The sequence below is a fragment of the Xiphophorus hellerii genome, chromosome 5 (genome assembly GCF_003331165.1).
Source record: "Xiphophorus hellerii strain 12219 chromosome 5, Xiphophorus_hellerii-4.1, whole genome shotgun sequence".
NCBI lineage: Eukaryota > Metazoa > Chordata > Actinopteri > Cyprinodontiformes > Poeciliidae > Xiphophorus > Xiphophorus hellerii.
The window spans coordinates 6,930,716-6,942,209 of NC_045676.1; the positions used below are offsets into that span (position 1 = coordinate 6,930,716).

The 11,494-nt window shown below is 41.4% G+C and overlaps 1 protein-coding gene across 1 annotated transcript; it reads right to left on the bottom strand.

Moving 5' to 3' along the window:
• Positions 1 to 758: 758 nt before the first annotated feature.
• Positions 759 to 11,289, bottom strand: dla (deltaA). The gene is made up of 11 exons (XM_032563379.1): positions 9,730 to 11,289; positions 9,334 to 9,636; positions 9,046 to 9,106; positions 8,709 to 8,966; positions 7,274 to 7,334; positions 7,058 to 7,188; positions 5,021 to 5,190; positions 4,639 to 4,855; positions 2,216 to 2,996; positions 2,016 to 2,124; positions 759 to 988 (listed from the first exon to the last, which is right to left on the bottom strand). The coding sequence occupies exons 1-11, from the start codon at positions 9,796 to 9,798 to the stop codon at positions 983 to 985; spliced, it is 2,166 nt and encodes a 721-aa protein (XP_032419270.1). The 5' UTR covers positions 9,799 to 11,289; the 3' UTR covers positions 759 to 982.
• Between the last annotated feature and the right edge of the window lie 205 nt (positions 11,290 to 11,494).

An 11,494-nucleotide genomic window follows, 5' to 3' on the forward strand; every position in this document is an offset into this window, starting at 1 on the left:
TGCAACTCAAAAATGATACAAATTTGACCCGTAGATGCAGATGGAGACTTTTAATTTGTAGCCACGGTGAAAATAGTCACCACTTAATCTTCTTACACAGGAAAATGTAAAGTAACACAAAGTTTTAACAAAAGATCAGCTTTTATTATTTCTTAAACTTGGCTAAAAATAGCAAACGTTTTGAAACAAAGTGACCCAAATCCTGTTCTTATTACTGAAAATAAATGTATTCAAATGTATTCAATGACTTTCTTTCAATACAAATATGCAAAATCTGCTACATTGTATTAGGGCCAAATTAGGGGGAAAAAAGTAGTAAATTTCTGCCAAAAATCTCAGACATTTTGAGAGTAATTTCTGAATTTACCTAGTAGAAAAAAAATGTCTAGATTAATATTAGAAATTTTCTACAAAAATTTCTGAATTTCAAATGTTGAAAATTTTCTAACATTTTTTTTGAGTTATTGGCAGAAATTTACTCCTAATTTTTATCTACAAAGGCCCTGATGCACCGTTGTAAAAATCCCTTCCAGGTTTTGGATCTATAATAAATATCAGGCTATTTTATTTGATTGATTTTAGGTTGAGTTTTTTGTTTTTATTGCTACTTTTGAGTCTACAATTTTGGCCGACGTAGCAAAAAGTTTGGACACCCCTGCTTTATTGCCAATGCTTACATATAATCTCCAACGAAAGGCAGAATGGAAAGCTTACTGACAGTTTACGTTCAACTGTAAAGCTCATTTACATCACTTTTACTTTTTTAAATTTTGTACCGTGCCAGTTCTTATCCCACAGGCCGCCGCTGCCTACACTTAGTTACCAGTAGAGAACCAGCTCACTCTGAATATCAGTTAAACGTCTCTGTATCAGCAGCAGTCTCAAGGCGGGACGTCGCCCCCTAGGGTTAGAGCAGCATCTGAAGGAGCATAAAAACTCTCCCATAGAGCAAATGAGCAACCGGCAGCCCATTGGTAGCGTCTTACACCTGGGAAAGTGGGAAAAGAAACAGAAATTAGATGTTACTTAGATCAGTGAAATGTGAACACTGCAAAAACACAAAATCTTAACAAGTAATTTTGGTTTAGTTTCTACAGCAAATATCTTAACGCACTTGAAATAAGACAAAACTATCTTATAAGTAACTTTTTTAGCAAGATACAGGAGCTTGTTTTAAGTCAATAATTTGTTAATATTGATAAAAACTACTTGACAGATTATTTAGCAAGATATTTTTCACATTGTAAGTGAAATACCTGCCAATTGAATAGTACTTTTTTTAATCAATTAACAAATTACTGACTTAAAACAATCTGAAATACAGCTCTGGACAAAACTAAGAGCCCACTGCACTGAACCCCATTAAAAACCTGGTTATTCCACCAAATATTGATTTCCGAACTCTTCCTGTGTTAATACATTAGTGTTGTTGTTTATAAATGAATATCAACTTGTTTTCTTTGCATTGTTTCAGGCCTGAAAGCACTGCATCTTTTTCATTATTTTGACAATTTCTCATTTTTTGTTAATAAATAATAAATATTTGCTTGTAACTTCAGAGACATGTTGTCAGTAGTTCATACAATAAAAGGACAAACTTCATTTTACTCAAACATATACATATAAAAAGTAAAAATCAGAGAAACTGGTCTTTTTAAGTGGTCTCTTAGTTTTTCCCAGAGCTGTATATTGCTGAAAGGTTACTTCCCAGCCAGGATACTTAGGTGGGCCCCATATGGGATAAATGAGAAGGTTTTGGCCCTACATCAATTGACCCAAAAAGAAAATCTAGATTTTAAATTTTCTCAGATATAAAATCTATCTGGGTAAATTCATGTAGGACCACCGGAACAAAACCTTCTCAGTTATCCCATATGGGGCCCACCTAGGTATCCTGGCCGGGATGTAACTTTTCAGCAATATATATGAGCTTGTTTCAGTCAATAATTTCTTAATATTGATGAAAATGTACTTTTTCGATTGGCATTTTTCCTGTGAGACATCGATAAACTCACCTCAGTTGCAATTATACATTCGTCTTTCTCCTCTGACATCACAAACACAGATTTGTACTTGGTGTCCGCACATGCAGACAGTTCTGGGGCTCTCTTTTCTGATGCATCGCTTTGAGAGGAAACAAAAACACAACGTTAGCGTTACTATTTTGGCTGCTGGGGGTCATTTGGCCTGCCGGCTTCCTGCTTTAAATATTTACCATTTTAAACGTTTGCTGTGTTTCTCTTCAAACTCCAGCGAGTCCAAGGATTGATACTTGTCCTCGCAGGCCGCCTCCAGCATGGCCTCCTTGGCCGCCTGCTCGTAGTTCACCTCCCGCACCAGGTTGTAGTCTGAAGGTGGATGTCGGCTTTTGCAGCTGCTCCTTCCTGGCGAAGAATCTTCATCCGCGTCGCCGCTGCCGAAGTCCATCTTTTTATTGATGTTTTTGACGCCTGGCATCGGCATCACGCTGATAGCAAGGTCCCTGTCACCGCGGTGACAGTTGTTGGTGAGGTTATTTATTGTCTCTCCTTCGCCCCCCGTCTCCGCCTGTACGCTATGCTGAGCTTTCGATCGGAAAAACCCAACCAGCACGGCGCAGCCGGCCAGCAGCAGGAGCACCATAGCCACGCCGGAGCCGATGGCCATCCAGGGGACTTCGGACCCTCGGATCGCGGCGTGCTCCGGAAGCAGGAACTGGCAGTTCCTGCCTCCGTAGCCGGGCACACACGCGCAGACGTAGCGGTTGTTTCTCTCGTGGCAGGTGGCACCGTTGTGGCAGGGGTTGTGCTCACAGCGACTGATGGGGGAGCTGCAGTTGCGGCCGGTGTATCCGGGTGGGCAGGTGCAGGTGTAGCCGGTGGGGCCCTCCTGGCACGTCCCGCCATTTTGACAAGGATAGGCAGAGCAAACATCACCTGTCTGGTCGCAGTTCATACCAGCAAAACCCTCTGGGCATTGGCACAGGTAAGAGTTGACTAGATCCACACAGCGGGCGCCTGAAACAGAAACAAGTTCTCATGCTACTGTTTGTTCTTCAAAGAGACGACGGCCTTAAGGACCTGCAGTCGCTGCATTTCCATTACAAATGTTTGTCGATATTCAGCTAATGTCAAAAAAACACAATTTCCCAATTGCGGTGTTTCCGTTAAATCGCACGTTGATAAGGTTGTTTATGTGATAAATCATTCAAACTCATGGCAGTAAATAGTTACATGAGATGTAATCATAATTCAGCCATGTTGCTCATCATCTGCCAGCCAATCAGAAGAGATGTTTTATTCAGGCGTTGGAGCAACAAACCCCGTATTCCAAACTTTTGGTCATTTGGGCCAAAATCGACAAGTCACAAACAAGAAATAGTAAAATAATTTAAGGTTAAAATAAAATCAAGCAATTATAGTTGCCTGATTTTATTGGGGTTTTTTGTAGAAACAATCCCAAATTTGAAATAATTTTGCACATTTTCTGTATTAAGAGAAATTGTAGTTAGTTTTCAAATTGTTTTGAAATTGTTTGAACGAATGTATTCTAAGAAAAAGATTTGAGTCACTCACCTTCAAAACACTTGCTACATTCAGCCAAGTATAAGAAATTAAATAAAAGCAGCAAAATCTGCTTTTCAGTAAAAGTCACTATGTAGTTTACTTTGTGTTATTTTCTATTGTAAGAAAGTTTAATTATAAAATTATTTTTAATATTACTTATTTTAGATTTTAGATTAGATTTATGTAAATATATATAATATAATGTACATATTTTCTATATGTACATATCAGGGTAATAAGTGAGTATCACTGGACAAATTATTATGATTCTTGAATTCCAGTTGGGGGGGGGCCGCACAAAATCTCTCCAAGGGCCACAGATGGCCCCGAGCCACACTTTGGACACCCATAGCGTTTGCTTTGGGGAAATCACAGTTGGCTATGGATTCAACACAACTTTTTATAAATTGTGTGATGCTGAGAGAGCTCAGATGCACATTGTCCTCCATCATCTTACAACTACTACCTGTCGTCTTCTTCATAGTTTCCGCCAGTAGTAACAGCCGGATGTTGATCATGTGACTCGTGTGATGCAAAAAGTGTTTCTGTTGCAGTTTTGCAGAGTACAAAGGTCAAGAAAAACTACATCCTATTAAAAAATTTCAGTTTTTCAAAATTGCCATGTTCCCATTAAGCAAATTTATTTTCGCAATTTCAATTGGTGAAATTTTAAGGTTAATGAAAACGCAGCTAGTGACCACATAATTTCACATATTGGATTTAGGAAAACAAATTTGCTTAATGGAAACACAAAAAATGTTTTAGAATTAGGTTGCTTTTCATAAAACTGCAATGGAAACACTTCTTACGCATCACACGTCATGTGATCAACAACCGGATGTTACTACTGCCAGAAAAGATGAAGAAGACAACAGGAAGCGGTTGGATGATGATGACACGGCATGTTTTTTAATGATTAATACGATTTATGTGACTTTAATTACATTTTTTATTCAATGAAAACACCACAACAGTAAAATTTGTGTGCTTTTTCTTTTTTTACATTAGTGGAACCCCGATAAAGTCTTGCAGACATTTGCAAAGCAGAGCTTTGCAGCAGAACATAAACTCCTCGGGTCGCAGCGTCTCTTACCGTTGGAGCAGGGACTGGAGGTGCAGTGGTCAATCTTTTTCTCACAGTTGAATCCTGCGTATCCAGTGGGGCACTGGCAGAAATAGCCTCCATCAGGGTTGTCGGCGCAGCGGCCTCCGTTGGAGCAAGGCCCATCCGCACACGTCATGGCACTTAACTCGCAGTTGTTGCCATAGAAACCATGAGGGCAACTGCACTTATATGTGTTTTCTGAATCCTGAGTGGGGGGAATAATAATCACACCGGGTTGACGTCAAGATTTTTCTCGCTGCTGCATCTGCAGCTATACATCAGATATTTTTTTAGAGGCTTCTTTGGTTTCGTCTGAATAAGTGGAGCAGGTGCCAGGCTAGATTTAGACGTTCATTTTTTCCACACTTACAGTGCAGCTTCCCCCGTTGCGGCAGGGGTTTCCAGCACATTCGTTGACCTTGATCTCACAGCTGGCCCCAGTGAAGCCGGGCCTGCAGGAACAGGTGTAGCTGCCCTGGCCGGTGTTGCTGCATGTGGCTCCATTCATGCACGGCTTGTGATGAGTGCAGTAGTTCAGATCTGGAAGGACGCAGCAGAACATGTGGATTAGGCTCAGTGCAACACATGGCACAACCAAAGTGTCAGAATGCCTTTTGTCTTCCACTACATTTCACCAAATCTCTGGCTCCCCATCTCTGCCGCTTATCTTCACGCTTTGGTTGTTTTTTTTGTTTCAACCATAACAGTTATGGGTTTTATTCTGGTGTTTTGTGATACTATTGTGATAAAAGTGACAAAAATAACTATTTATTACTCTGTTTTTTAGGTAACCGTAAGGCTGTTTCTACATGTCGCAGCAATTATAACCCCACAAACACAAATGATGCTCTTGAAACACATTCCCATTTGTATGTGTTTCTTTAGGACACCAGTCATATAAAAAGTGTAATTTTTAGTCACTAAACTGCACATATGTGTTCAGATTTATTTATGTTTATCGATACTCCCAATTAAAAACAGAGGAGAAAATAGTAAAACTAACAATCTAAGCATTACAGTCAGGTCTGGGGAATTTTCAACATAATTAATACTTATCATGATAACCTATTTGAGATGCAACAATGTGATATTAATATCTGTATCGGTTCCAATATTTTTAAAAAATCTAGATCAGGTGTCATTGGCAATGTGCAGATCTACTCGGTATAATTCTATACTAGCTTGGCAACACGTTGTTTTTTAAACTTACCTTACATTATATTTAGCATTCCGAATTGCACTTTCTGAAAATGTTTACAGGTTTGTTGCGGTTTATTTTACATGTTTGACTGAGGTAGTCGACCTATTGCTGTCAGTTTCAGTTTCTTTATTATTTATTTTACACTGCATTCCAAAAAAACTAAAGCTTACTACACAGGTGTCAAACTCCAGTCCTCGAGGGCCGCTGTCCTGCAGTTTTTAGATGTGCCACTGGTACAAAACACTGGAATGAAATGGCTTAATTACCTCCTCCTTGTGTAGATCAGTTCTCCAGAGCCTTAATGACCTAATTATTCTATTCAGGTGTGGTGCAGCAGAGGCACATCTAAAAGTTGCAGGACAGCGGCCCTTGAGGACTGGAGTTCGACACCCCTGGCTTACTACATTCTGGTTTAGTTTTTAGTGCAAATATGTTAGCACACTTGAACTAAGATGAAAGTAACTTACAGCTAACCTTTCAAGAAGACATAAGAGCTTGTTTAGAGTCAATAATTTCTTCATATTGATGAAAACGTTCTAGATCCATTGGCAGATTATTTCACTTATAATAAGATATTTTTCCCATGTCATGAGGAAAATATTCTGTCAATAAAACAAGTACTTTTTCATCAATATAAAGTAATTATTGACTCTAAACAAGCTTATATCTTGCTGAAAAGTTACTTATAAGTTAGTTTTGTGTCATTTTAAGTGTACTAAGATATTTGCACTAGAAACTACACCAAATTACTTGGTAAGTCTTTGTGTTTTTGCAGTGCACTCCTTGTTCTTATAATCTTGTGATGCTATTGGTGCAATTAAATGTGCTGCACTGGTGCAGAGTTATCAAATAATTGTGTTAAAAAAAATTCAACGTTTAAAGTCAGTTGAACATTGTTTTTCTGTGTAAGATCGATACAAAACCTCAGATATCGGTATCAGTATCGGACATCAAAGTGGTGGATTGGTGCATCCCTAGTCACAATAAATGATTAAACTGATATCTGATCAGATTTTTAGGGAGGAACCAAATCATTTGTTGCAAACTCTGAATAAAGTTCAAACTTCTCCTGGTCTAAGAGTCCAAATCAATCCCAAAGTGCCAGAACCTCTAAAACCCAACAAGCAGTCCCATTTTCCCCCTGTCCTCTGTCTGCCGTCCCTCCTCTCTCGTCACCGTGGCGCTCTCAGGAGACCCGGTCCTCACCTTGGTTACAGAAAAGCCCGCCCCAGCCCTCCTGACAGTTGCACTGCCAGGGCTGCTGGCAGGTCCCGTGGAGGCAGCCCGGGTAGCGAATGCACTCGTCGCAGTAGCGCCCCTTGAATCCCACTCTGCACCTGTTGTCGTCCAATTAAGAGGGAGCGCACCGATCAGTCCACTCGTGTTACTCCGCTGCTGTTTCAGTAATAAAAGGAGACTTACTTGCACTCGCCAGGTTTCTCGCAGAAGCCGTGCTCCTCGTCGCATCCCGGCAGACAAATTGCTGCGCAGCAAGAGAAAATGAAAGTCGCACTTAGAGGAATGTGCGAACGGAAACGCAGGTTTATCACTGATTTTCATTTTTGGAGATTTAAAAGCTAAACTTGTATCTAAAACAAAGTGATGAGTTGCCCCTACACTGCAAAAACACAAAATCTTACCAAGTTTTTGGTCTAGATTATCGTACAAATATCTTAACAGACTTTAAATAAGTCAATACAAACTTACAAGTAACTTTACAGTGAAATATGGGAGCCTGTTTTAAGTAAATAATCCATTAATGTTGATTTTAAAAAGTATTTTTACTAATTTTTTATCAATATTAAGTAATTATTTATTTAAAACAAGAACATTTATATTGGCGAAAACTTATTTGTAAATTAGTTTAGTCTTATTTCAAGTGTACTACAAAATTGTGTTAGTAATTAGACCAAAAATACTTGGTAAGATTTTGTGTTTTTTGCAGTGTAAACTGTTTCTTCAAACTTAGTGTCCTTAATCTCGTCCCTAAAACTTTCTGTTCAACATACTGCAGAGACAAAGAGTCTGTGTGAGAGTGTGTGTACCCCAAAGTGCACACACTCTCACACAGACCCCCACAGCCACCCCACCACCCTCCCTTTTTTCTTCTCCTCCTTTGCTGCAGGTCAAAACTCTTTTATTCATTCTCCCTGCACACACACACACACACGCACACACACACACACACTCACCCACCCACACACCACACACACACCCTCACACACTCTCCTTAATGTCTCAGAGTCTCAGATTGGGGCAGATAAGAGTGGACAGCTGGCGAGTGTGTTGCCAGTGCTCGACAGCTGCCCCATTGTTTCCTCTCTGCCGGCAGCTGCCCACTTCAAACAATACCTCCCCCGCCTCAGCCAATCAGCGTCCGGCCCACTCCGGCAGCAGCCAATCGGAAGGCAGCATGTAAATTTATGGCACGCGTGAGATTATTCCAAAAAACTTTCCTTAGAATAAATCAAGTAGTCGTGTGTGTGGGTGTGTGTGTGTGTGTGTGTGTGTGTGTAGGGAGAAGCAGGGGGCCGGGGGACGCGTGGTGTTTACCCACAAGATCCCTTCTAACGGCACTTAGACCCTCTGACTACAAACCAGACATTTTTTAATATTTTGTAATACCATAATTTAGTTCTAAATCAAATATCGTCATTTTTAAATGTAATTTTTTTTTTTAAGTGAATTTTTGGCAATAAAGAAAACCATTTTTGGAAAATTAGGAAGGTGATGGTCGTTTTTAGGTATCGTGTCAAAAGCGTTACGATAACGTCCACATCTGTATTATACTCTTTTTAAAAGTCATATTTGATGCCTCCTCCACCTCATTCCAGTAATAAAAGTTTCTTAAACTCACGCTCCGTGCAGTATTGGCCCTTCCAGCCGGCGTCACACACGATCTCCCCCCGTTCTCCGCAGGTAAAGTGCCCAAACGCGTCGTCTCTGGGCCGGCAGAACACCGAGCAGCCGTCCCCGTAGTAGTGCTCGTCGCACACAAAGCGGTACGAGTACTTTAGCTCGGTCCGGCCTGCGGTGTGCAGGTCCTGGGACCAGTCATCTCCCACCGTCAGATGCCTCTGGGTGGTCATTGTGCTGATGACGCGCTCTGGATTCTCTAAAAAACAACATAATAAAAAGGATGTAACAAAAAGCAGGTGAGTGCCTGAGCTGGAGAGGGAGGATTTGGTTCCTACCTGTGGAGAGGTCGTCTTTGGAGTCGGTGTGTAACGCTTCGATGATCAGGGAGAAGGTCCCCTGGGAACACAAATGGCTTGGTGAGACAGGTGGCCAGCGGAAGCGTGGTGAAAACACCAAGCAGCTAAAAAACCCCAAGGCGACACTCTCTGCTCTGAAAGCTGCTGAAACTAAACACCCCTGCCCTCAACTTCATGCGCGCTCAGCCGTCGCGCTCACTTTTACGCACAGAGATTCAATTAAAATGGCGCGAATCGCATTGTTTTCGAGAGTGAATCGGAATTTACCGGCCACGTGAAGCCGAAGTTTATCCTGACCGGGTTGGTGAACGCGCTCTCCGGGATGACGTCGGGGACCTGGAAGGAGTTGGAGCCCAGGACGGGCGTCACGGCGCCGCCGTACGTGCACGGCGGCTCCGGCGTGGCGTTGGGCTGGTAGTGCTTGAGGCAGATCCTGAAGAAAGTCTTACATTCGCACTGCTGCTGGAAGGAGGAGGTCAGGCCTCCTTTGCAGCAGTTCTTGTTCCCCTGAGCCCCCTTCTTGTTTAGAAACTCCTGCAGCTTCAGCTCAAAAACTCCCGAACAGAACCCCTGGGAAGGAAATAAACTCGTTATCGTCACTCACTAGTGGATGGAGGGGATAAATCATGTGTTAATGTTGGAGGTAAAGATTTGAAGACCAACCTGGCACAACAACATGAACATGACGGTGAGAGTCAGCAGAATAACGCGTCCCATGTTTAATAAATACATAATAAATAAGGAATAAATAAAGTAAAACGTATGGGGACTTGTTGGCTCCCTGTTCAGTCCCCTTGAGGAAGATGCATTGAGCTCGTTTGTGTTGTCTCAGTCAACCGCTGTCGCTGCTCGCCCCGCTGCTGGGATTCATCTCCCGAGGAACCAAAGAGGATAAATCCCAAAACCGAACTTGAAGGAAAAACAAACTGAACTTGTGGGAGTTTATAGCGCAGATTTTAAAAAAAGAAAAGGAAACCAAAACTCCTCTGGTCCGATATAATGCGTAAATCCAGTGCGTAATGGTGATGATAGTTACTGGTCCATGCTTCCCTCAGCCTCCCTCCCAGTGTGTTTTGTCACGGTGAACTGCGCGTCTGTCTCCGGCCGAGGCCGCCTGCAGCCTGTTTTATACGGCACTGACACATGCTATGGTAATAACATGCAAATGGGCCCCTCCTCCTCCTGCTCTTCTTGCCCGACCCTTACCTCCCACTGAGCAGTCTGGACTGAAAAGAAGTCCAAACCAGCTTCAAGATGTTTACTATTGTAAAATCCTCCAAAGGTAAAAAAAAGAAATAAACAGATTTACTCGTTAAATAAATAGACATCTGCGTAAAAAATAGGCGTCAACGTGCAGTTTCTATCTAAAAATCACTCATTAAATCTCTACTTTCAGTGTATATTTATATTTTAAGTTAACTAGAAGACGCTGTTCAATATAAACAGATTAAAATTCCGTTACAGAATCAGTAAATATTATAAAAACACCACCCGTCTGCTTAATGACTCCCACTGTTTACATCTTCACTCTGCAGTATGAATTCCTGCTACATAGTTCAGAGGTTGAATGGGGATTTAAAATCAGGTTCAGTTCAACTTTCCGGGATATTTGGGATAAAATTCCCCCCCGTTCCCTCGGTCTGTACCCCCCGCCCACCATAAAAAGACGACAGGGGGGTAAAAGTGGCTGCACACGTGGTGGATGGCACGTGGTCGCATTGATCCGCCCAGCTGTTGCCTCGCTGCACAAGCGCCTTTGTTTGAAGAGCGCTGATTTCTAAAGTTTCCCATCACACAAAAAAGGAAGGAAAACCGTTTCTTGATCAAACCCTGACTCAGTTAGGGCAGGCTAATTGTTTTTATCCCCCCTCCCTCTTTCTCCATCTCAGCTTCTTCTTCTTCGGGATAAACAAGCTCTAAATTTTGCTAGTGGGAAGAATTTCACGCTTTGAAAATGACTAAAGAAAGCATTCCTCGGCAGAGAGCTAAACGACCTGAGGGACGTTTGTCCTCCACTTCTGTTTTCCTCAAAGTTTCTCACCAAAACTGACGTGCGGGCGCACTTGAGTCGCTCGCGCTGCCAACATGAGGGCAGAGGTGGGCAGAGTACCAAAATATTACGTAAGTGTAGTACTACTTCGATATATTTGTACTCAAGTAAAAGTAACAAGTTACCCAGAAATTACTCTAGTAAGAATAAAAAAGTATTTGGTAAAAAATCTACTCAAGTACTCAAATTATCAATCATTTAATTTTTCAAAACTACATCATCAGACGGAACAAAATATAAAGTTATGTGAATTGTTTTTGGTATTTTAAGGACCAAAATGACAATAATTCATATAAGTAACAAAATCTGGTGAAATAAAAAAAATTCCAATCAGTTTATTCACTAATAAACTTTAACAAAACTGCAGGTGTGTGTCAT

Excerpts from the sequence above, each read along its gene's own strand:
- dla (XM_032563379.1), bottom strand. The coding sequence starts at position 9,798 with ATGTATTTATTAAACATGGGACGCGTTATTCTGCTGACTCTCACCGTC. Across the intron at positions 9,637-9,729 it reads TGTTCATGTTGTTGTGCCAG|GGGTTCTGTTCGGGAGTTTT; the intron begins GTTGGTCTTCAA and ends TTTCCTTCCCAG. Across the intron at positions 7,189-7,273 it reads GAGAAACCTGGCGAGTGCAA|GTGCAGAGTGGGATTCAAGG; the intron begins GTAAGTCTCCTT and ends GGACGACAACAG.